The following is a 24,688-nucleotide window of genomic DNA, read 5'->3' as shown; positions in this document are numbered from 1 at the left end:
TCTAATAAATTATTACTGACCTGTCTGTCTCCTCCCCACCTATCTTCTCCTCTATCCATCTTCTACAGGCCTCTCCCTCTCTCCCTATTTATTTCAGAACCCTGTTCTCCTCCCCCATTTTTGAAGAAGGGTCTAGGCCCGAAACATCAGCCTTTCTGCTCCTCTGCTGTTGCGTGGCCTGCTGTGTTCATCCAGCTCTACACCTTGTTATGTCTATTATCATATAATTTCTATTTCATGGAGCCATGTTGAATCTTCTTCATTAAATTATGATTTTCCAAATTTGCTGCTATTACTTGGTTAATAACTGATTCCAACATTTTTCCAACAATAGACATTGGTTAACTTGGCCTAGTTACCTGCTTTTCTTCTCCTTCCTATTTTGAATAGAGATGTCACATTGGCAGTTTTATCATTCTCTGGTACTGTTCCAGAATTCAAATACAAAGTACTTGGTTCTATAATCTTCAAATTTGCACATCACTCAAATATCACTAATTCAATCTATATTACTGACAGGTGCTTCGCTGAACCAACACTTCCCCTTCCCCTATGTTTGGAAATATAATCATTGTCTATTTCAAAGCACTTTTTGACTGTGTAAAGCATGAATGCATCTCCAAAACAGAAGTTACATTCACATAATGGCATTCATTTCTAAAATTTTCTGAAATGCAAATATCAAAAACAAGTCTCCAAATTGTTATTTCATACATGTTTGCCCTGATTGAAGGGGTGAAGAGCAAGAGAAAGCCCTCCCTCCATCAAACCTTAGACACACAATCAGATGTGATAAATACTAAAATGTCAATTCAACAACCCTGCAGAGAGGTGCAGATGCAGACACGATTGATCTAATGACCTCCTTCTGGGTCATAATAATTGTGAAGTAATGAACATAATGAACAACTTTGCATCTGCCCTCAAGACTTGGATTTGAGTGTATTAAAGAGTTAATAACCCTAACCAACAAGGATGACTGCAAGTGTTCATATTTCCCTCCATTACATTCTGCTATGTCCCACCTTCTTCCCTAGCATCTGAATATTCTTCTCACATGCTTACTTTCCTCTTCACAAGTCAGAAGGGGATACTCTAAGAGCTCTCATTAAACAAATGTTCCAGACTGTTTCATGATTTTTGATGGCTGCATACACACAGCATGTAAAAGAAGCCAAGTATTAGAGCAAAAGATGGTTGATGCTGTTTGCACCAATTCAGATGGTTGCATGGCCATTTTCCACGGTGAGTAAGACAGTAGTCTCTATTTGGCACAGTTTAGAACAAAGAAATGAACTTTCCTTGTATCCTTGAAACATTTCAAGATTTACAGAAAGGGCTGTCATGATGTCAGTGATGCAAACAAACGACCAACTGCACCAGGAGGCAATATGTAATTAGCAGAGAACAATAAATGATGGCGATCACAGCAGGTCATGCAGCTTCCATGTACAGACAGCAAGCTAATGTTTTGAATCTAGATCTAGACTCAAAACGTTAGCTTGCTCTCTCTCCACGGATGCGATCTCTAGTATTTGTTATTTTCAGTGCAGGTTCCAGCATCTGCAGTAATTTGCTGCTACATTGAAATTTGCAGAGGTCTGCTGCAGCAGCTCCTATGAGGATCCTAATTATTCATTATACTTCACACAAGGAACAAAGAAAATTAGAGCATAGGAACAAGCCCTTCAGCCCTCCAAGCCTGCACTGACATGCTGCCCATCACAACTTTAATCTCCTAACCATCCTTCGTATATTTGTCAAGGCCCTTTAAAAGCCCTTGAGTGGGCCAACCCTCTGCCTAGCTACCCTCTTACTCTTTATGTATGTATAAAAAGCCTGATTTTCCTTAATCCTCTTGGCCAATGACTTTTCATGATCCTTTTCAGCTCTCCTGACTCTTTGCTTGAGTTTCTTTCAACTTTCCTTGTATTCCACCCTTGCTCCCACCCTACCCAGACACTATAGTACCTGCTTGCACTACCTCCCCAAGCAGCAAGTTCCAGGTACCCACCACTCTCTGTGTAAAAACTTGCCCCTTGCATCTTAAACCTATGGCCCCTGGTAACTGACTCTTCCACTCCGGGAAAAAGTTTCTGACTGTATATTCTGTCCATGCCCCTTTCCAGTATGGCCCCTTTCCTAGTTGGAATATCTATATTCCAATTCAAGAAGCCCTCCTGGATGCAGCTTATAAACTCTGTCCCATCCAAGCACCAAACACAAAGTGAGTCCCAGTCAATATATGGGAAGTTAAAATGACCCACGACAACAACCCTGTTACTTTTACATCTTGCCAAAATCTGCCCACATATCTGCTCTTCTATCTCCCTCTGGCTGTTGGGAGGCCTATAGTAAACCCTAAATAATGTGACTGCACCCTTCCTGTTCCTGAGCTCTACCCATACTGCCTCGCTATATGAGCCATCCGAGATGTCCTCCCGCAGTACCACTGTGATATTTTCCTTAACAAGTAGTGCAACTCCTCCACCCCTTTTACATCCCCCTCTATCCCACCTGAAACATCTATACCCTGGAACGTTAAGTGCCAATCCTGTCCCTCCCTTAACCAAGTCTCTGTCATAGCAACAACATCATAGTTCCTAGTACTAATCCAAGCTCCAAGTTCATCTGCCTTACCTGTTATACATCTCGCATTGAAACAGATGCCCTCCAGTTCACCAGACCCACTTTGTTTCACAACCACACCCTGCCTGCTCTTCCTCTGAGCCATACTGACTCTAATCTTTAGTTCCTTTTCAGTCAATTCACCTTTGGTTCCCAACGCCCTGCCGAGCTAGTTTAAATCCTGTGTAACACTAGCAAATCTCCCAGCCAGAATATTTGTGCTCCTCCAGTTTAGATGCAATCTGTCTTTCTTGTACAGGTCCAATCAGGCCTGGAAGAGATCCCAATGTGTCCAGATATCTGAAATCCTCCCTCCTACACCATCTGTTTAGCCACATGTTGATCTGTACTATTCTCCTTTTTCAGCCTCACTGGCACGTGGCACAGGGAGTAATCCCAAGATTACAACCTTGGAGGTCCAATGCCATTAGTACCGATATGTACCACAATCTCTGGCAGTTCACCCTCTCCCTTCAGAATGCTTTCTGCTCATTAAGAGACATCCTGGACTCTGGCGCCAGAGGAGCAACACACCATCCAGGAGTCACTTTTACGTCCACAGAAACGCCTATCTGTACCCCTGAACGACAGACTCCCCTATAATACTGCTCTAGTGCTCTTTGTCTTTCCTTTCTTAGGAACAAAGCCAGCAGTGGTAGGTCATTCCCCCCAACCCCCACCAAGAGTATCCAAAATGGTATACTTGTTAGAGATGGGGACAACCACACGGGATTTCTACACTGGCTGCCTGCCCCTTCTACTGGTCACTTATCTTTCTGCCTACACCTGGAGTGTCATCACATCTCTAAAATTGCTATCTATGGCGCTTTCCATCATCCTCATGCTCCTAAGTGCATCCGATTGCCGCTCCAACCTATCCATGCATTCTGTGAGGACCTTCAATCGGATTCACTTCTTGCAGATGTAGTCATCCCAGACAATGGAAGTGTCACAGATCTCCCATATCTCACAAGTGCAGAACTTAACTCCTCTAAGTGACATTTTTATCCTCAATCAAGCTGTTTAAGGAAATTTATTAAACATTTAACCTTATTTATTGCTGCAAATACCAGAGGTAGGTCTTCCCTCACTCACCTTCCCAGGATGCTTCCCGGATATCTCCCTTTCCCTTTGCTTCTGGTCCTCACAGTGGAGTGTGTGTGCATTTTTTTAAAAGGTTAGAGGAGGAGGTAGGGAGGGAAACACAGTGTTTGAAGTTGAACTGCCACTTGATAACAGGGGTCTTAAGTAGCATGTATGCCCCTCACAGTAAATAAAGCCTGGCTCAAGCAGCCTTCCTCACCTTTTATCTCTTAAAAGGCCCTGTTGCTTCTCTTTGTCACCAAGTAGTAATGATGTTGTTCCTCTTCATGCATCCAAATCAAAGTAGGAAGAATGTCACCCATCATAATATATGCATAATAAATGTAGGAAAAAATATTCAAGGCCATCAATCCTTTCTAATGGTTATTGACTGGCCTCTTTCTTTGCATGCATTCAAGCAGGCAATTAGAATGCCTAAAGCTGACAACAACTGGAATCAAGAGCCAGTGGGCTATAAGTATCCTAAAGGGATATTCCTCTTCACTTCGATCCTATTCAAGCTGAAAGCAGGAGTAGAAAAGCATTCCTTTCTATAAAGTCCATACATTGTGGAAACAGGCAATTCAGCCCACCAGGTCCATACTAACCCTCTGAAAAGCATCCTACCCAGACGCATACCCCTTACCCTATCCCTGTAACCCTGCATTCCCAATGGCTAATCCACCTAGCCTGCACATCCCTGGACACTATGGGCAATTTCTTTGGACTCTGATAGAAAACCGGAGCACCCGGAGGATATCCATGCAGATACAAGGAAAATGTGCCTGAGGGTGAATCAAATCCAGGTCCCTGGCATTGTGAGCCAGCGTTGCTAACCATTGTGCTATCATGCCATCCCCTCAATCTTTTTGAACGAATCAAAATCATATTTATGGAAAACATATTAATCTAAAATTTTAAAGGGCTTAAGGGGCGACTTAATGTATGCTGGTTGGATAGTAACTATAGAAACATGGGAATATAGGAACAGGAGTAGGCCATTCAGCCCCTTGACCTGTTCCACCATTCAATGAGATCATGACTGATCTGTGGCCTAACTCCTTAACTTGCTCCTAACACCTTATGGCCCATATTCCTTAATACCATATTTAACAAACATTTATCCATGTAAGATATAAAATTAACCAGTGATCTAGCATCCATTATCATTTGCGGAAATGAATTCCAAACATCTACCACCCTTTGTGTGTAGAAGTGCTTCCTAACATTGCTAATGGTCTGGCCTTAATTCTCAGATATGCTAAATTGCCCCGTATTATCACAGGTTAGGTGGATTTGACATGGTAAATGCATGGTAAATGGGGTTATGAGGAAAAGGTAGGGGCTTGGGTCTGGTAGGGTGCTCTTCGGAGAATCCTGGCAGACCTGAGCACTGAATGGCTTCTACCTACAGTGTAGGGATTCTGTGATTCTAGCTCCCAAGTTTTGTTGGACATCCAATGTATTTAACTTCACACCATTTAGAAAATACTTGATGTATTCTTTTTCGGCCCAAAATAGATAGTCTCCCACTTGCTTACATTGAACTCCATCTGCCACAGTTTTGCCCATTCACCTAATCTATCTATATCTCTTTGTAATTTTATGCTATCATCCACTTTGTATATTCCAGCTAGCACTGTGTTATCAAGGCAAGGAAACCTCCTGCTGATTATCATGTCTGGTCCTCCCTCAGCTGATGAATCATTCTTCCTCCATGTTGAACAACACTTGGAGGAAGCACTCTGGGATAGTGAATTCCATAGTTTCATAACTCTTTGCGAGAAGTTATTTCTTCATCATTTAAATCTGCTACCTGTTATCCTAAAACTATGACTTTTTTGAATGAATTTTGAATGAATGAATGATTTTATCGTCTTGCGTATTTTACAGTAAAAATACAATAAAAGACAGTGAAAAGCTTTCATTCGTTGCTGTAATTCTGCATCATTTTGAACAATTTAAGAACAAGGAAAACAATAGAAAAGTATAGTTTGAAAAGAGTCCATCAATCCTGAGCCCCTTATTTCTATCAATGTTGCTTGCACCACCACCCCTCCTCTATTGCTTCACTGCCATCTACACCAGAGCCAATCAACCAAGTTGCCAATCCTCAGGAACCATCTTTCACTGCTGAGCTGATACCCCTCCGTTACTGAATCATTGCAGCCTGCTCCAGGCCAACCAACATCAGAGTCGTGCCTCTTGCCACTGGACCCACTTCAATGTCACTGTGATACTCCTCTGCCACCACGATGCTGTCACCAGTGCAGGACCCAACCAATGATGAAGTCACCAATCCTCAGGCACCATTTCTCACCTACCTCACCCAAGTTGCGTCTGCTGAGGTAGCAGTTGCCGGTCATACCAGATTGCCCCACAAATGGAAAAATCCTCTCTACATCTATCCAGTCAATCAAAAATCAAAGAGCTTAGAGTCATTGAGCTATGAAGAGTGCAGAAAAGGCCTTTTGGCCCATCGAGTCTGCACTGACTGACCTACCATTAAAGGCACACTGATCCCAAGTTCCTGGACTTGTACCATACCATTGAGTGTTATGGTATTTCAAGTGCTCATCCAAATATTCTTTAAAGGTCGTAAGGTTTCCAGCCTCCACTACCTTCCCAGGCACTGCGTTCCAGATTCCCATCACCATCTGATTCAAAAGTTCTTAGAAGTTTTGAGGGTTTCTGCCTCTCCCATCCTTACAGGAAGAAGAGTTCCAGATTCCCACCACCCTTTGATTTAAAGACATCTTTCCTTACATCTCCTCTAAACAACCTGCCCCTTACCTTAAATCAATGCCCCCTAATCACTGATGACCGCCTCATGGGGAAATGTTTAGCCAATTCATAACTTTGTACATCTCAACCACAACTCCCTTCAATCTCTTCTGCTCCAAGGAAAATAACTGCAGTCTATCAAATCTCTCTTCATAACTAAAACTTTCAAGCCCAGGAAACATCCTGGTAAATCTTCTATGCACTGTCTCTATTACAATCGCATCTTGCCTTTTATGTGGATTCCAGAACTGCACACAATCTTTCAGAATTTTAGCTGCTTAACATGTTTTGCTTTCATGATATTTAAGTTCATACAAAGACTGGAAAAGATAAAACATATTATCTTAATCCATGCCTCTAGGACGCTGCATATTTATCCATCAAAACTGTATTTTGGGAACAAAAACAAAGTTGCTGGGAAAAGCTCAGCAGGTCTGGCAGCATCTGTGGAGGAGAAAACAGAGTTAACATTTCAGGTCCAGCGACCCTTCCTCAGACCCAAAATGGTAACTCTGTTTTCTCCTCCACAGATGCTGCCAGACCTGCTGAGCTTTTCCAGCAACTTTGTTTTTGTTCCTGATTTACAGCATCCGCAGTTCTTTTGGTTTTTAAAATTTTATTTTGATTCTACATATGTCACAGATTCCTGATTTGCCTGGAGTAATGAGGTTGATGTTGTGGGAGCCTCAATTGGTGACTTCTGTCAACAATGGGACGGAAAAAAAACAAAAGCAATACTAACATTCCATCTATGATTTTAGACTTGTTATTACCTCACTCACAGAAAAAGCAGATAAGTCGAGAGATAAAAATCAGACCCAAAGTTTCTGAATTAGTACTACAGTCTTTGTTATCTTACACCACACACAACCATTTCACAAAGTCAAGGAAGGCTTGATTAGATCAAAAGAAATGACAATTAAAATTAGATGTATGTAAAAAAGATGTGGGGAGATACAGTAAACAAATAGATTACTTGACAAATCCAAATACTTATAATTTATTCAGGAATTGTCAATAAATATTAAAATGATGCATTAAGAATTATGTACAGGTTATTTCATTTAAGATTAATGTCAAATATCAATCCTTAAAATTGATGCTTCCTTTGTTACACCTAGTGCTGCAGAGTTCTCATTCAACTTTTATATTGTATAGCAGTACTGTACTCTCTAAAATAAAGTAACCCATTGATTCAGAAGTTCCACCACTACAGAGCAAACTGGACTTGGAGGCAAAAGAGTAAAACAGTTCATCCAGTATTTAGACATATGAATAAAATACCAACAATACAACTAAAATTCTCATTAAAAATCAATTATGCAGCTATAATTCTAGAATTAATCCATTATTTAAAAAAACTTATCAAGTTTAATTTTGCTCCTTTTGAAAACCTTTCGGGAAAGAGCAGAAATCACAGAACAACTATTTCTAAAAAGTAATATTATAATCTTATCTGCATTTGGGAAATCTTCGTGTCATTCAAGAAAATCATTAAAACAACTGAGAATCAGCTGAACAGAATCCATATTGAAATCATGAATAATTAATTCCCAAGAATTGATATTACTCTCAAATGTATAACTATCTCTATTAGCCAGGCAAAATTGTGATGTACATCACTCAATACCAGATTTCAGCTATTTACTCCCAACAAAACTGAAAGACAATCAATACCTATCTTTAAACATTAATTAAATAGCAATACATCATTTCCTCACCTCTATGTTAGTATATTGTAGAGAATCATAAAATAATAAATAAAGCTGAATAATGTAATTCAGTAAATGTATCCCACTGTGAAGCCTCTACGTGACTGAATTTTTTTCTACATGGACCTGAGTTCCTGTATTGTTAATAAACAATATTATTGCTGGATCAAGATAGATAGTTGCTACACAAATGAAATTATAAAATAAGAGTTTACACTATAAGCAACATCAACAAACATAAAACTATTTATGCAACAGAAATGATCCAGACCTGTAACTGTCAACTGAGCTCTTGATTGGTGATGTACAATGTCACAAGTGTAGCGGTCACAGTCGATCTTCTCGAGATGATTAATTTTAAGGCTTAATAAATTTCCATCCTGGTTCATTTCATATTTCTTGTTTGGTTTGATTTCTACCATTCCCTTTCTCCAGACAACCTTTCGCGCTGGCTGTTCAGTTTCACATTCAAAAACAGCAGTTCCTTTTTCTTCAGTTTTTATGTCATGTAATTCTTTGGTAAATCGGTTTACCATCTCTGGAAAGAATATAGAAAAGTCACATTTGGGTCTCAGAGGACTTTCAGGGTTTTCTTAAAAAAAACTTATTCATGGAATGTGGCCTAGTATTTATTGCCTATCCCTAATTATCTAGGGGGCAGTCAGGAGTTAACCATATTACTGTGGTTCTGGAGTTCCATGCAGGTCAGACTAGGTAAGGATTAGTTTTCATCTCAAATTCCCAGCAATTGACAATGGCTTCACAGTCATTATTAGACTCTAAATTCCAGATTACTTTTTAAGTTGAATATTTCCATGGACAGACTTCAACCCAAATCTCTACAGCATTAGGAGCGCAATAGTCTAGCTCTAATACTACTAGACCATCATCTCCCTATAGGAAAGGGAAGGACAGGCCATTTCCCCTTGTGGGAGAGTCTAGGACCAGACAGCACCATCTGAGAATAAGTAGTCTTACAGTTAGGGCAAAGACAAGGAGGAATTTCACCTCTCACAAGGCAGAGCTTCTGAGGCTGGGTCATTAAGTATATGCAAAACAGACAGATTTTTATTCAGTAAGGGAACAAAGGGTTATGGAGAAAAGGTAAGCAAACGAGGTTGAGGATTATCAGATTAATCATGATCTCATTTAATGGTGAAACAGGCTCAATGGCAGGGCCCTGGGGAGTGTTGCCAAAGAGGTTCATTGTTCCTTGAAAAGTGGAGTCATATGTAGACAGGGTAGTGAAGGAGGTGTTTGGAACAACTGCCTTTATTGATCAGTGCACTGACTACAGGAGTTGAAATATTGCGTTGCAGCTATATAGGACACTGGCTAGGCCACTATTGGAATACTGCTTTCAATTCTGATCTCCCTGCTATAGGAAACATGTTGTTAAACTTGAAAAGATTCATTGAGGATATACAAGATTGTTGCCGGAGTTGGAGGGTTTGAGCTAAAGGGAGTGGCCAAATAGGCTGGGACTATTTTCCCTCAAGCCTTGCAGGCTGAGGGGTGACCTTACAGAAGTTTATAAAATCATTAGGACTTGAATAGGGTGAATAGTCAAGGTCTTTTTCCCAGGGTAGGGGAGTCCAAAACTACAGCACGTAGGCTTAAAGTGAGAATGGAAAGATGTGAAATGGGCCTCAGGGCAACTTTTTCCACACAGAGGTTAGCGTGTATATGGAAACAGCTGCCATTAGAAGGCTGGTACAATTACAACATTTAAAAGGCATCTGAATGGGAATGCAAATAGGAAGCATTTAGAGGGATATGGGCCAAATGCTGGCAAATAGGACTAGATTAATTTAGGATATCTGGTCAGCCTGGACAAGTTGAACTGAAGGGTATGTTTCCATGCTGTACAACTCTATGAATCTATTGTTGAATGGTTTATTTCTGCTCCTATGTCTTATCGTCTTATGGTCAAAATAAATTTACCAATGAAATAACAAGATAACTCAAAATAACCCAAATAACTATATTTGTATACAATACATGGTGAAATTTAATAATCAAACTTCCCAGGGAGGGAATTAAAATACTAGGAAACTACAGGAGCAGGCCGTGATTCTCTTTTAAATTCACTTCCTACCTGAAGTAACAGTTCACAAAATCAAGCTTGCAGTTCAGCTTCCCAATTCAAAGTAAAAGCCAAAAGAATTGCAGCTGCTAGCTGTGTATCCCACACCAGGTCTTGTTTTCACATAGTCTGTCATTACTCAATACCTATCGTTAGCTAAGAACGATCTCCATTAACAGCTATTCACCCTCCTGGCCAGATCATAATGCACTCCTTTGTCTGTCCAATTGTCCTTCTTTCTCTTTGGGCTTTTTTCCCCACCTATCATTTACTCCTTTCCTGCTCCCCCCAACCTATCTTCTACATTTAAACCGACATTTTCCTAGTGACCATCAGTTCTGACGAAGGGTCACTGAACCCGAAACGTTAACTCTGACTTCTCTTCACAGATGCTGCCAGACTTACTGAGCTTTTCCAACAACTTCTGTTTTTGTTCCTGATTCCAAGGTTGTTTAAAGCATCTTAAACTAATCTTTACACTCCATGAATTGTTTCCTCTACCTCCTTTCAGCTTTCCATAAACTATCTAAGTGAGTAGACAAGCCACCTATCACTGTCTTGAACCAAAGCTGTTTAATAACGGATCAATATTCCTGCCAATTTGTTCAATAATATGGAATTCTCTCATTTGTTTTAAGATGATTTTAATAATCCAGTTCAAATTCTGCATTCTCTATCTAGTTATTCAGAAATTCAAATTATCGTCCCTATAGAACAATGTTGGATTTATATACTGCATTGTTTCACTCTTTAAGAATGGGGATTTAAGATGGACAATTTTAGCTTACATAGCCTTCTTGATATCAAAAGCATAACAAGTGGGTCATGACTTATGACACTGAATATTTACTTGCAATGTCCTATCCATACGTAGGAATAAATTAATATGAGAATGTTATATGCACATAGCGCTAATGACAATAGTGCAGGGAACAATGAGACAGTAATGTCATTACCATTTACAGTGATAGTAGCTCTGGTTTTAGAAGTCTCTATTTCACATGTATACTCTCCCGAGTCATTCATAGTGATTTGACGAATTATCAATTTGTTTACAGTTCCTTGCTGAGATATTTCATATGTATGACTCTTTCGTATCCTTTTGCCATCCTTAAACCACTTCACAGAAGCATCAGGCTTAGAGGTTTCACAGCTCAATACAATCTCTTCACCTACTGTCACCACCAAGTTCTTGAGCTGCTTTGTAATTTCGGTTGGTTTTTCTGAAACACAAAAAGGTTATATTCTTCTACTTAAAACACAAATTTTCATCTTCAAACAATTCAACCCTTGCACTGTAAGGCTTTCATGGAATGTAATTAGGTATCAACTACACTGTCTTCAACACAGAGCAGGACAGTGGAAATCAAATGCACAGTTTTTTACAGATCTTAGCAGTTTGTTCTCGAGCACTATGAATGATGGTTCATGAAAAAAAATAATCTTTTCCCATTCGTGATCCTGTACAGTTTAGTCAGCAAATGATAATGTGGACACTCAAGAGGTAATCAAACTTTTAAAACTAATCTTAATTTAAATGATCAGTACACCAAACACGCTGAGATGACACAGGGTAAGGTAATACTGCAACACAAGAACAGGATGATTGCAACTCCAACTAAAAGAAAGAAACTATGTTTTGTTTGAAGTTATTTAAGCAATCGACAATTCAGTTCTGCCTCCCAATAATCTTATTAATAAATTAATAAACAATTCTATTGTATTTTTTTTACACCTGCAAAAGTACTTTGGCTGTCTAGAACCATGGAATATTATAGTATAGTTTAGCGATTGTTTGTGCTGTGATAATGCTCTTATATAGATACAGCTTGTATAAATAAGCGTTTCCATCTGTGTGAGCGACTGTTTATTGACTCACTGATATCTGCTTAAGACAATCAGTCACATTTCAAAGACTTTCACATTGTTAAATGTGTACAAATATGTCACTAAGCACTCATCAATGTTGATTTAAACTGATCATACCTTTCACTATCAATGAGGCTTTCGAACTAAGATTTCGCACGTGGAAAATTACTTCCCCAGCATCTGAAAGAGCTGTCTCTTTAATATTGAGGATGTATTTTCGGCCAATATTAAATGTCTGAAATCTTTCATTCCCTTCCACTAACAGTCCATTTACTGTCCAGTAATATTCATCAATGCTTTCATGAGAAAGTATGCATTCAAAAGATCCATTTTCACCTTCTCTAATCTCTAGGCTCTTTAGTCGTTTTGTGATTCCAATGTTCAAATCTGTAACAAAGTAGATACTTAAAACGAGAACCACAGGTATGCTTGCTTGTTAGTTCCGATAGACATTGAACACTAAGCAGGCTTCATTTGGGAGCATGTGCACATGCAGGAATAAACCTCAAATACATTTTAAAAAGGTGATAAATAGCTAACAGAGTCAAAGAGATGTACAGCATGGAAACAGACCCTTCGGTCCAACTCGTCCATACCGACCAGATATCCTAGATAAATCAAGTCCTATTTGCCAGCAGTTGGTCCATATCCCTCTAAACCCCTCCTATTCATATACCCATCCAGATGCCTTTTAAATATTGTAATCGTACCAGCCTCCACCACTTCGTCTGGCAGCTCATCCCATACATGCACCACCCTCTGCATGTACAGTTGTCCTTTAGGGACCTTTCAAAATATTTTAATAAAAACCTTAAAATGAAAAGAATTGAATAGAAGAATATGAGTTAATAGGAAAAAAAAGGTTTAAAAAGTAAATATATCTGGAAAATTTTTAAACATCAGCGTTTTTTTAATGCTTATACCCATGTGCAGCCTGAAAAAATGTCAGAGGTGAATATGTGCAGTTGGCAAATACTACCAGATAGGTGGTGCTCACAAACATTCTGCTTTAACAAGGCTTTGCACAAATTCTGATTATCCTACCTGATTGCAACAGGGAACACCCTAATGCAAGTCTTAAGCATTGCAAACACAGATTTATTCTTTGAAAGATACAGTCCAACAGGTTTGGTAACATAATGATGTTCACATTTGTCATTAGGCAAAATGCGTCATTGTCATCTGGCAGATGCATTATGTAGAGCTCTAAAAGTACATTAGGAAGATCATTTTTGCAATGGGAGGCACATGACAGCACAGAATGCTGGATTCTACATCACATAGCAAGGTTACTCAGCCATAATGTCAGCTGTGGCTCTGTTGGGAGCACACCTGCCTCTGAATCTTAAGGTTCTGGCTTCAAATCCCTCTGGAGTTTGAATGGGAAAGTAAAGCCTGACACACTGGTGCAGCACTGAGGGAGTACTGTGTTGCTGTAAATGATTTCCATTCAGTCAAAATCCCAAAATGGGGATGATTTCTGGTGTCCTGTGCAATTTTTAACCACTTTGATATATTGGTTGGTCATGATAAGAACAAGTCATTTTCTTTTAAAACATCAAAAGGAAAAAAGAACCACAAGATGCACTGTGTGTTCATAAGGGATGAAATGAAGAGAAAAAAAAGTTGTGCATACAATCAAAAAGAATGTGTTTGTCTTTCCTGACAACCATAAAAAATATACAAATACTTATTCTGGAATTATGTTTGGCTCCGCAATATATATGACTTAGACTTACATCTACTTTTGTGGCTATTTTCCTGATCTAGCATTGGATATGGTTTCATAGCCTTCTTGGATGCTGTAATAATGCTATGATTCTAAGATTTCAGGCTTAATAATCCAAGGGAATCTGAAATGGGCCAAGAACTCTGCCAAGCACGTTTACAAATAGAAACTCTTTGGATGAAGGATTTAAAAAACTGATAAAGAAAAGCAGGGAAAATTCATGTGTTCTCAGTGTGATAGAAACATTTAGCCAATCATAATAAAAACCAAAAGAACTGCAGATGCTGTAAATCAAGAACAAAAATAAGGTTGCTGGAAAAGCTCAGCAGGTCTGGCAACATCTGTGAAGGAGAAAACAGAGTTAACATTTCGGGTCCAGTGACCCTTCCTCAAAACTATGCAAAATCTACATTTGTTTTTCACTATTTGTCAGGCTGCAATAAACATCCAATGGCAATGCATACCTTGGATGGCAACTTTAGCACTTGCTCTGTCAGTGCCTATGTCACAAGTATACAATCCAGCATCACTTTTATTCAGGTCATGTACTATAAGACAAAGTGTTTTTCCAGCATGCAGTAGTTCATATTTGTCACTTGAACCAAGAATCACATCATCCTTTTTCCAAATAGGATTCACTTTGGGCTTCGATACTTCACATTCCAAAGTGATCATTCCTCTTTCTTCTCCAACAATATCATCCAAGGATTTCATGAAGACTATCGGCTTTTCTGCAATATGACATAAAAAAGGACAAATACAGTAACTTTAATTTTCAACATTTCTTGAGCAGATTGTTGAAGCAAAATATTTTTTATTCATCATGGGATGCTGGCTGGCCAGCATTTACTGCCTGTCTCTAGTTGCTCTTGAGAAGGTGGTGGTGAGCTGCCTTCTTAAACAGCTGCAGTCCATGAGCTATAGGTTGACCCACAGTGCCCTAGGGAGGGAGTCCAAAATTTTGACCCAGCAACACTGAAGGAACAGCAATATATTTACAAGTCAGGACAATCAGTCGACATTGCAAACTTCTCCTCATTTACATCTGAAGATGTACACCAAATTGGGAGAGTTCTACCACAAACCAGTCAACAGCCTAATTCTCAGAATTATACCTTAAAACCATTGTCCAAGATGCTTTATTACCATCTTATAACATGAAAGACGTACTAAGAAAAGTAACACAATGGTATATAGTTAGGCAGGAACAGCCTGGGAGTCTTTGATCCAGACACCATGAAACCGCAATGGTCAAAATGTGAATTGAAAACCACAGATTCAATCCTGCAAATTACCAACCCCATTACTTCATTCTCAACCTACACAAAACTATGGAAGGTCTCCTTCATAGTAGACTCAAATGGCACGTAGAAGCCTGGAATCTGATCACTCATGTCAATTTGGGTTCCATCAAGGTGAGCATCTCCTCACCTCACTGCATTCTTGGTTTAAACATGAACAAAAGGTGTGAGAATGACTGCACTTTACATCAAGGCAACAACTGACTGAGTTTGGCATCATACAATTCTCAAAAAAGTGAGGCCAATTAGAATCAAGAAGGCTCCACCGGTCAGAGTCATGCATAGCACAAAAGAAGACAGAATGCAATAAAACTGTAGATGCTGTAAACCAGAAATGAAAACAGAAATTACTAGAAAAGCTCAACATGTCTGGCAGCATCTGTGGAGAGAAATCAGAGTTATCATTTCTGGTCAAGTGCCCCTTCCCCAGTTCTGGTGGTTCTGAGGAAGAATCACTCAGCCAGAAATGTTAACTCTGATATTTCTCCACAGATGCTGCCAGACCAGCTAAGCTCTTCCAGTAATTTCTGTTCTAGTGACAAAAGATGTTAATGTAGTTGTTGAAGGCTAATCATCTCTGTCCCAGAATGCTGCAATTGGAGTTCCTCAGAACATAATTCCAACTATGGTTTTTGTTTACCTCTGCAGTTCCTCAACTCTGCCCTCACAGATTCTACACCATCTGGCCCTATCTCATTTCTTACTATTGATTGAATTTCAATTCTTGCTAATAATGCAAACCCCTCTGCCCATCTGCCTGTCTTTTTGACAGGATGTCTATCCTCGGATATTCAGCTCCCAATCCTGATCCCCTTGCAGCCATGTGTCCGCAATGCCTACCACGTCATATCTGCCATATTCAATCTGTGCCACAAGCTCATTTCCCTTCTTTTTTATACTGCTTGCATTCAGATAAAGCACCTTCAGTCCTGTATTAACCATCCCCCTTCTCATTGTCACTCGTTTATCCAGTGTGCTTGAAGGTTGATTCCTAGTCTTTTCCAAACACTCAGTCCTATTTGTGCCTGTGCTGGAGACTTCAATAACCTCTCCTGAATTGTCCTTTCCCATCATTGTTTTCACAATTCTACACAGTGCAATCTACCCCGACAGATGTGAACCTGTTACTTTGATCCCCACTAGGGGAAGTTTTACCCTTCCCCTCCTCACCCCACTTTCTATTTTAGAGTCTTGTTGACCAGCCTATTTACCCTTTTCATTAGAACAATGGTCCCAGCTCAGTTCAGGTGCAGACCATGCCAGCAGTACACATCCTTCCTGTTCCAATGCTGATGCCAGTGCCCCATGAAAAGGAACCACTCTCTCCTGCACCACTCCTTCAGCCACTTGCTTACTTCCCTTATTCTCATGTCCCAATGCCAATTTGCACACGGTTCAGGCAGTAATCCAGCGATTACAGCCATTGAGAACATAAAACATAGAATAATACAGCCCAGAACAGGCCCTTCGGCCCTCGATGTTACGCTGACCTGTGAACTAAGCCCACCCCCCTACACTATCCCATCATCATCCATATGCTTATCCAAGGACTGTTTAAATGCCCCTAATGTGGCTCAGTTCACCACTCAGTTGGCAGGCAGGGCATTCCACAAACTTACCACTCTCTGAGTAAAGAACCTGCCTCTCACATCTGTCTTCAATCTATCACCCCTCAATTTGGAGTTATGCCCCCTCGTACAAGCTGACATTATCATCCTCAGAAAAAGACTCTCACTGTCCACCCTATCTAATCCTCTGATCATCTTGAATGTCTCTATTAAATCCCCTGTTAGCCTTCTTCTCTCCAATGTGAACAGACCCAAGTCCCTCAGCCTTTCTTCATAAGGCCTTCGCTTCAGACCAGGCAACATCCTGGTAAATCTCCTCTGCACCTTTTCCAATACTTCCACATCCTTCCTGTAATGGGGCAACCAGAACTGCTTGCAATATTCCAAGTGTGGCCGCACTAGCGTTTTGTACACTTGCAGCATGACATCACGGCTCCAGAACTCAATCCCTCTACCAATAAAACCTAACACACCGTAAGCCTTCTTAACAGCACTATCAACCTGGATGGCAACTTTCAGGGATCTATGTACATGGACACCAAGATCCCTCTGCACATCCACACTACCAAGAATCTTTCCATTGACCCAGTCAGAGATAATGGGGACTGTAGATGCTGGAGAATCCAAGATAACAAAGTGTGGGACTGGATTAACACAGCAGGCCAAGCCTTCCTATTATTCTTCCCAAAGTGAATCACCTCACATTTATCTGCACTGAACTCGATTTGCCAATTTTCAGCCCAATTCTGCAGTTTATCCAAGTGATAGAAATTAAAGAACCTGCTCTATAATCTCATTCCTAGCTCCTGATAATCCCTGACCAGCCCCTCTTTCCTAGTTGTGCCTATAGTGTTTGCTCCAACCCAAACAGCACCAACCAGGTTCAAAATCTCCCCTCCTGCCACTGCATCCCAAAACCAGCCCAGTTCGTCCCCGCCTGCCTAACCTGTTCTTCCTCTCACCTATCCCCTCCTACCACCTCAAGCCGCATCTCCGTTTCCTACCTAGCCTCATTCTGCCCCCATGACCTGTCCGCCCTCCCCGGACTGACCTATCCCTTCCCTACCTCCCCACCCATAATCGCCTCGCCAACTATCTTCTCCTCTATCCATCTTCAGTCCACCTCCCCATCTCTCCCTATTTATTTCTGAATCCTCTCCCCATCCCCCTTTTCTGGTGAAGGGTCTAGGCCCAAGATGTCAGCTTTTGTGCTCCTGAGATGCTGCTTGGCCTGCTGTGTTCATCTAGCCCCACACTTTGTTATCATGGATTCTCCAGCATCTACAGTCACCATTATCTACGACCAACTGGATCCTCTTGCTCTCACCAGTCAGAGAGATCCCTTACCCTAGCATCAAGCAGGCAACATACCATACAGGACTCCTGATCCTACTTATGAAGGATACTATCTAGTCTCTTGACAACACATCCTCCACAAACCCCGCTTTAGTAGTGATGGCTGCACCAATGCAAAACTTCATGCCAACCACGAATCACATCATCACTACCCTCTGCTGAATGGTTGTCTTCAATCCAATTTGGGGGGGGGGGGGGGGGGGGCGTGTCTTGCTCAGGTCCTCCTTCTGCTGGTGGTAACAGTGCCAATGCAAACTGCGCTCCAACCACCAATCAGATATTGGAGGCGTTAGTGGTGATCTTTCAGGAATCGCTAGAGTCAAGGAGGGTCCCGGAGGACTGGAAAATTGCTAATGTGACACCCTGTTTAAAAAGGGGCTAAGGCAAAAGACTGAAAATTAAAGGCTGATTAGCCCAACCTTGGTTGTGGGTAAGATTTAAGAGTCCATCATGAAAGATGAGATTTCTGAATAGTTGAAAGTGCATGGTAAAATAGGGCAAAAACAGCATGGCCTCATCAAGGGAGGTCATGCCTGACAAATCTGCTAAACTTCTTTGAGAAAGAAATGAGCAGGTTAAACCAAGGAGAATCAATGAATGTTGTCTGCCTGGACTTCAAGAAGGCCTTTGACAATCTGCCACACAGGAAGCTGCTGAGTAAGATAAGGGCCCATGGTGTTAGAGGCAAGTTGCTAGCATGGATAGAAGATTGGCTCTCTGGCTGAAAGCAGAGAGTAGTGTTAAAAGGGACCTTCTCAGGATTGCATCCAGTAACAAGCAGTGTTTCACATTTAGAACCTCAACTTTTCAGTTAATACATAAATGATCTAGATGAAGGACATGAGGGCATTCTGGATAAGTGTGCAGACAATACAAAGGTAGGCAGAGGGACAGGTGCTATTAAGGATATGGGGAGGCTGCAGAAGGTTAGGAGAGTGGACAAAGAAGTGGCAGATGGAGTACAACGTGGGCAAGTTTGAGGTCATGCACTTTGGTAAGAAGAATAGAAGCATGGACTATTTTCTAAATGGGGAGAAAATTCAGAAGTCTGAAGTGTAAAGAGACTTGGGAGTTCTAGTCCAGGATTCTCTCAAGGTAAACTTGCAGGTTGAGTCCGTAGTTCGGAAGCCAAATGCAACTTTAGCATTTATTTTGAGCGAACTTGAATGTAAAAGCAAGGATGTGCTTCTGAGGTTTTATAAGGCTCTGGTCAGGCTACATTTGGAGTATTGTGCGCAGGTTTGAGCCCCATATCTCAGGAATAATGTACTGACCCTGGAACTGGCTCACGAGAATGGTCCCAGGAACAAAAAGCTTAACATATGAGGAATGTTTGAGGGCTCTGGATCAATACTTGATGGAGTTTAGAAGGTTGAGGGGAAATCTAACTGAAACTTACAGAATACTGAATAGCCTGGACAGACAGGATATTGGGAAAATGTTTCCACTGGTAGAAGAGACAAGAACTGGAGGGCACATCCTTAGAGTAAAAGGAAGGCCTTTTAGAACGGAGATAAAGAGAAACTTCTTCAGCCAGAGAGTGGTGAATCTATGGAATTCACTGCCACAGAAGGCTGTGAAGGCCTGTTCATTGAGTATATTTAAGACAGAGATAGATAGGTTCTTGATTGTTAAGAGGATCAAGCATTTCTATGTTACAGGGAGAAAGTGAGAGAATGGGGTTGAAAAACTTATCAGCCATGATTGAATGGCACAGCAGACTCAATGGGCTGAATAGCCTAATTTCTGCTTCTATGTCTTTATGGTCTTATGATTTTAGGATAGTGTGCTAGCCCCAACCATGTTCAGCTGCTTCATCACTGAAGATCCCTCCAACGTGAGGTCAGCAGTGGGGATGTTGTGGCATCTTTGTCTTTGCTCTAGGCGCCCTCACAATCTGTTCTATTTGCACCACCTCTCTCCCCTGTCCACAGCTTAACAAAAGCCATTACTGAATACTCTTGTGGCACAGTGGCAGTGTCCATGCATCTGGACCAGGAGACCCAATTTCAAGTCCTATTTCCTCCAGAGGTGTGTTATAGCAACACTAAACATGTTGATTAAAATATATCTAAAAATATGCTGATTTCCAGCCCCTTTTATTTCTAAATAAGAGTCATACTGAACTCAAATGGTAACGCTGTTGCATTCGGTAACACTTCACAAATGTTTCTTCAGCACTTTCTGTTTGCGTTCAGATTTTCAGCATCTGCAGTATTTTGTTTTTAGTCATAAATTGTAATATCTGTGCCATGCAAATGCCAGGCAACAACCGTATTCAACAACATTACCATCATTAAATCCCCAGCATCAACATCTTGGAGTTTACCACTGACCAGAAACATGACCACATCAGCTGCAAAAAGAAGTCAGGGACTGAACTTTCAAAGGCAAGCAATTCACTTGCTTTTCTTAAGGCCTTCAGGAAGGTCCAAGATGGACAAATAAATAAGGCTAGAGAATGAGTCAAGGTACAAGTGGCAGAGTAGATTTCTAGTTAGCTTCATGGTAGAAGCAGGAACAAGAGGTAGCTATTCAAATCAGCTGAAGTCGAGAACAACATTTCAAAGCTATGAACTGGAACAACTGCAATCCAAAATTTACATTATCAACTTGGACTTTGGAATCAGAAACATAGTAGAACATAGAACGTAGAACAGTACAGCACAGTACAGGCCCGCTATGTTGTGCCGACCTATTATCCTTCTCTAAGATCAAACAACCCTGCATACCCTATATTTTACTATCATCCATGTGCCTATCCAAGATTCATTTAAAGAATCTCCACTACCACTGCCAGCAGCGCATTCCATGCACCCACCACTCTCTGCGTAAAGAACCTACCTCTGACATCTCTCCTGTATCTTCTTCCAATCACCTTAAAATTATGCCATCTCGTACTAGTCACTTCCGCCCTGAGAAAAAGTCTCTGGCTAATCACCCTATCCATGTCTCTCTTGTACATCTCTACCAAGTCATCTCTCATTCTTCTCCATTACAATGAGAAAAGCCCTAGCTCCTTCAACCTTTCCTCATAAGCTCTGCCCTCTAATCCAGGCAGCATCCTGGTAAATCTCCTCTGCACTGTCCGGCAAAATTTTACACAGAAAACAGGACTTCTGGCAAGCCAGCAATGCCTTGTGACACTTTCACTGGTGAACTACCACCACATTTAAGTAGCCACAATCGGGTCTTCTGCAAGATTAAGAAATCCAGGGCAGAAATGACCCTTTCCCCATTAAAAGTTATCAGCCAATCAGAGACAGGGATTTCTCCTTTTAGATAGTGCCAATCAAAGCTGGTACTTCACCAGCAGAGCCCAAAAATCAATGAGGAATCCAAAGTTGAAGGTGAATGAGGGCAGAACAGTGATCCTGGAAATCTCTCTTGCTTATTTCTGTAGTTCAGTTCTTTTCTCCCTGTTTGGACAAAAACTGAAATGAGGTCAGAAGCTGAGTGGTTGTGACAGACTCCAAACTGAACACAGAATGCTCTCAGGGCCCACAGCCTTTACTGCATCCAATGTCTTCACCCATTTCTTGATGTTCCATGGAGCAAATCAAATTGGTTCTAATGCTAGGGGGGCCTCAGAAGGAGACTGAATTGCATCATTCCATTCAACACTCCTGCCTGAAGATTACGCAACTGTATCTAACCTGAATCTTCCTCTATTCTACTATTCCACTGCTTCATTTTAATTTTATATCCTATTTACACATACTCACATTCATATATACTAATGAATGAGTAAATTTCCAAAGTTAGTTGTGAAATATAGGCAAGTTGATGGTGTGAATGCAAACCTAATAATTTGCTGCAAATTCTCCATAATAATGTCATTAGGGCACTGAAACATAGCTACAGAAAGAGATTCTTCATTTCATTTAGATTGTCTGGCTTACAATTTAAGTAATGAGATAAATTATTAACATTCCTCAAAGTAAAAATACTTTTGATAAAACTCTAGCATATCTGCATATAATTAAATTGGAAGTACATAATTGAATCAATGTCAGTTTCCAAAAAGATATTCCTAATCAGAAGTATTACACCTTAAATGGTTCATGCAATTCTTCTTAAACTCCAAATAAACAATAAAGGGGTGCTTACCTCGAACATTCAGCTGTGCTTTATCTGTCAGATCTCTCACTTTGAACATAACTGTTCCTGTATCATCAGGTGTTACGCCTTTCAGAATTAACGTGTGTCTCTTTCCTTTTTTCTTTATCTCATTGAAATCATTTGAGTATAAGGGAGTATCATTTAGATACCACTGAACTTCTTCAACATCATGAGACAACTCACATGAATAAACTAGATTGCTGTCTTCCTCAGTATCTATGTCTTCCAAATGTTTTATGATTTCTATTTTCAAAGCTACAAATGCAAATACAAATATTATTACTTAATGTTTATACTTTAAATTATACATGATCTACATGGTTTCATTCCAGGCACATTCTTGCTCTACGGGAGATTAAATTGGAGAATCAATGGCTGATTCACAGCAACCCCAATTCACAGTACTCTCAAATGATTTTCAAATCATTGACAAATGTTGTCGTCAAGCTACAGACATGATTCTCTGATCTGTGCTCCAGTCAAGTGAAACTGCACACCAGAAGCAAATTTGAACATATGTCCAATATATATTTCCCTTAAGGTATCCCCCTTAATAATGAAGTAAATTACATTCCACAAATCACAAGACAGAAAATACAACATCAATCAGCTTCACTTTTAAGTAGAAAATTAAACACAAGCAAAGCTACCTGTGCATTAGAGAAACAAAAATATTACACCTGATCAATCAGTACGACAAAGCTGATTTGAGGGGCTGTATGATCTAGACCTGATTCAATACAGAAGCAGCAACGTAGATGTGAATACTTGTAGTGGAATATCTATAATTTAATTACTGCCAACTGCTACAACTACGACACTGCAGTTACTTAGTTGCCTGGTTTTGAGGTTTTTAGATGAAAATGGTAATCTTAATGCAGATGGCTTCATTAATTCCATGTGGGTCTCCCAAAGCCTGCCTCAATCCATTACCAGGTGACTACTGCAGACATGTTAAATCCATGTTTCTTTCTTTTTAAAAATTGTTATTAGTCCATAAAGGTTCTCTGGCATATCAATCAGATAATGGAAGCTAACATTTGATAGTCCACATTTACCGCTATCATAACAACAGCCTCAGCCTAAAGGGCTGGCCATTTAGGGCTAAGATGAGGAGGCATTGCTTGACTCTTTTTAGAAAAAAAGAGCTTTGTTAGATAGCTTGGCACTTTTTATGGTCACGTTATTTATTATCTATTTCTTTACGTAAATGATTTGTTTATTACTTTGGGAATCGCCATGATAAAATGCCCTATAGTTTGCAGGTTTGTGGATTAGCAAAGGTATATGTATGGTTACGGGGATAGGGTAGGCGAGGTCTGAGTGGATGGTCTTTGCAGGGTCAGTACAGATTTGATGGGCTGAATGGTCTCCTTTTATGTTATAGGGATTCTATGAAAAAATGTTTCCTCATCTCCATCTCAAATGTTACTCCCCTATTTTTAAGGCTATATTTGATAGTCCACACCAACACAGGCTTCTCATTAAGTTGCGCATTTAGACAGGTTTGGAAAATGTGGCCATGACCCAGGAGAGGGGGTAAACAAGGTTTTGCGATGAAGCACCCTCCCTCATCCCCGTCCTCTCCCACTCTCTATCCTCACTTTCCTGCCTTTCTTCACTCTTCCTTCAACCTTGCTACCCTCTCCCCCGATTCTGTTTCCCCTCCCCCATCTCTTCACCCTGCATCCTCACTCTCTTCTCCTGAGCCCCATTTGTAAAGCCTGTGTGTGCTTCCATGCATATGCACCTCTGATTCGTCTCCATTCCAGTCAACATAGGCCTTGGCTGTCTAGTCTTTCTCAAAAGGCAATATGCCCATTCCAAATATGAATCTCAAAAATCTTCTCTGAACTGTTTTCAACACGTTAACATCCTTCCGTAAATGAATTGACCAGTAGTGTACAGGACTTCAAAGGAGGCCTCACCAATGCCTTGTATAAATTAATGTACAGAAACAGCTAAACTATAAAACAATATGTTTCAATGAAATTATCCCTCATTCTTCCAAACAGGAATATATTTAACCTCTGCTGCACTGTCTCTAACACAAGTTCATTCTTCCTGAAATATGGACGCCTAAACGGTATACAGTAATCTGTGGTTGGCCTCATCAAATCCTGGAATAATTTGACTAGACATTTTTATTCCTATGCTCCAAAGACTTTGTAATAAATAATCAACATGCCAGACAATTGTTTGCCACACCTGATTGATAAGTTTTCATATTAAAGTTTCAGTGTTTACAAGATTCACATTTTGTTAAAAAGTTCTGTTTTTCTGTTCTTATGATCAATGTGAATAACCTGACATTTCCCTATATTATGCACCTTCTACAACTTTGTTCATCTAGTTAACGTGTCTATATCTTTTTAGAACCTCAGTCTCTGCAGTTTACTATCCCACATTGTCTTAGAACATAGAAAAGTACAGCACAGTACAGGCCCTAA

The 24,688-nt window shown here is 40.4% G+C and overlaps 1 protein-coding gene across 16 annotated transcripts in view; it reads right to left on the bottom strand.

Moving 5' to 3' along the window:
* obscnb (obscurin, cytoskeletal calmodulin and titin-interacting RhoGEF b) overlaps positions 1–24,688 on the bottom strand; it is a 760,766-nt gene that overhangs the window by 544,164 nt on the left and 191,914 nt on the right. For 15 of the 16 annotated variants that reach the window (XM_059639939.1, XM_059639947.1, XM_059639941.1 and 12 more), the window contains 5 exons: positions 22,227–22,493; positions 14,356–14,622; positions 12,280–12,549; positions 11,250–11,516; positions 8,479–8,745 (listed from right to left, as the gene is read on the bottom strand). In XM_059639939.1, coding sequence (XP_059495922.1) covers positions 8,479–8,745; positions 11,250–11,516; positions 12,280–12,549; positions 14,356–14,622; positions 22,227–22,493 — 1,338 coding nt within the window. The remainder of the gene's footprint in view (positions 1–8,478; positions 8,746–11,249; positions 11,517–12,279; positions 12,550–14,355; positions 14,623–22,226; positions 22,494–24,688) is intronic. The other variant, XM_059639967.1, reaches the window with a different exon arrangement.

This window comes from Stegostoma tigrinum, chromosome 2 (genome assembly GCF_030684315.1).
Source record: "Stegostoma tigrinum isolate sSteTig4 chromosome 2, sSteTig4.hap1, whole genome shotgun sequence".
NCBI classification, from domain to species: Eukaryota; Metazoa; Chordata; class Chondrichthyes; order Orectolobiformes; family Stegostomatidae; genus Stegostoma; species Stegostoma tigrinum.
Note: the sequence above shows the minus strand (reverse complement) of the source record. Positions and strands in the feature narration are given on the sequence as shown.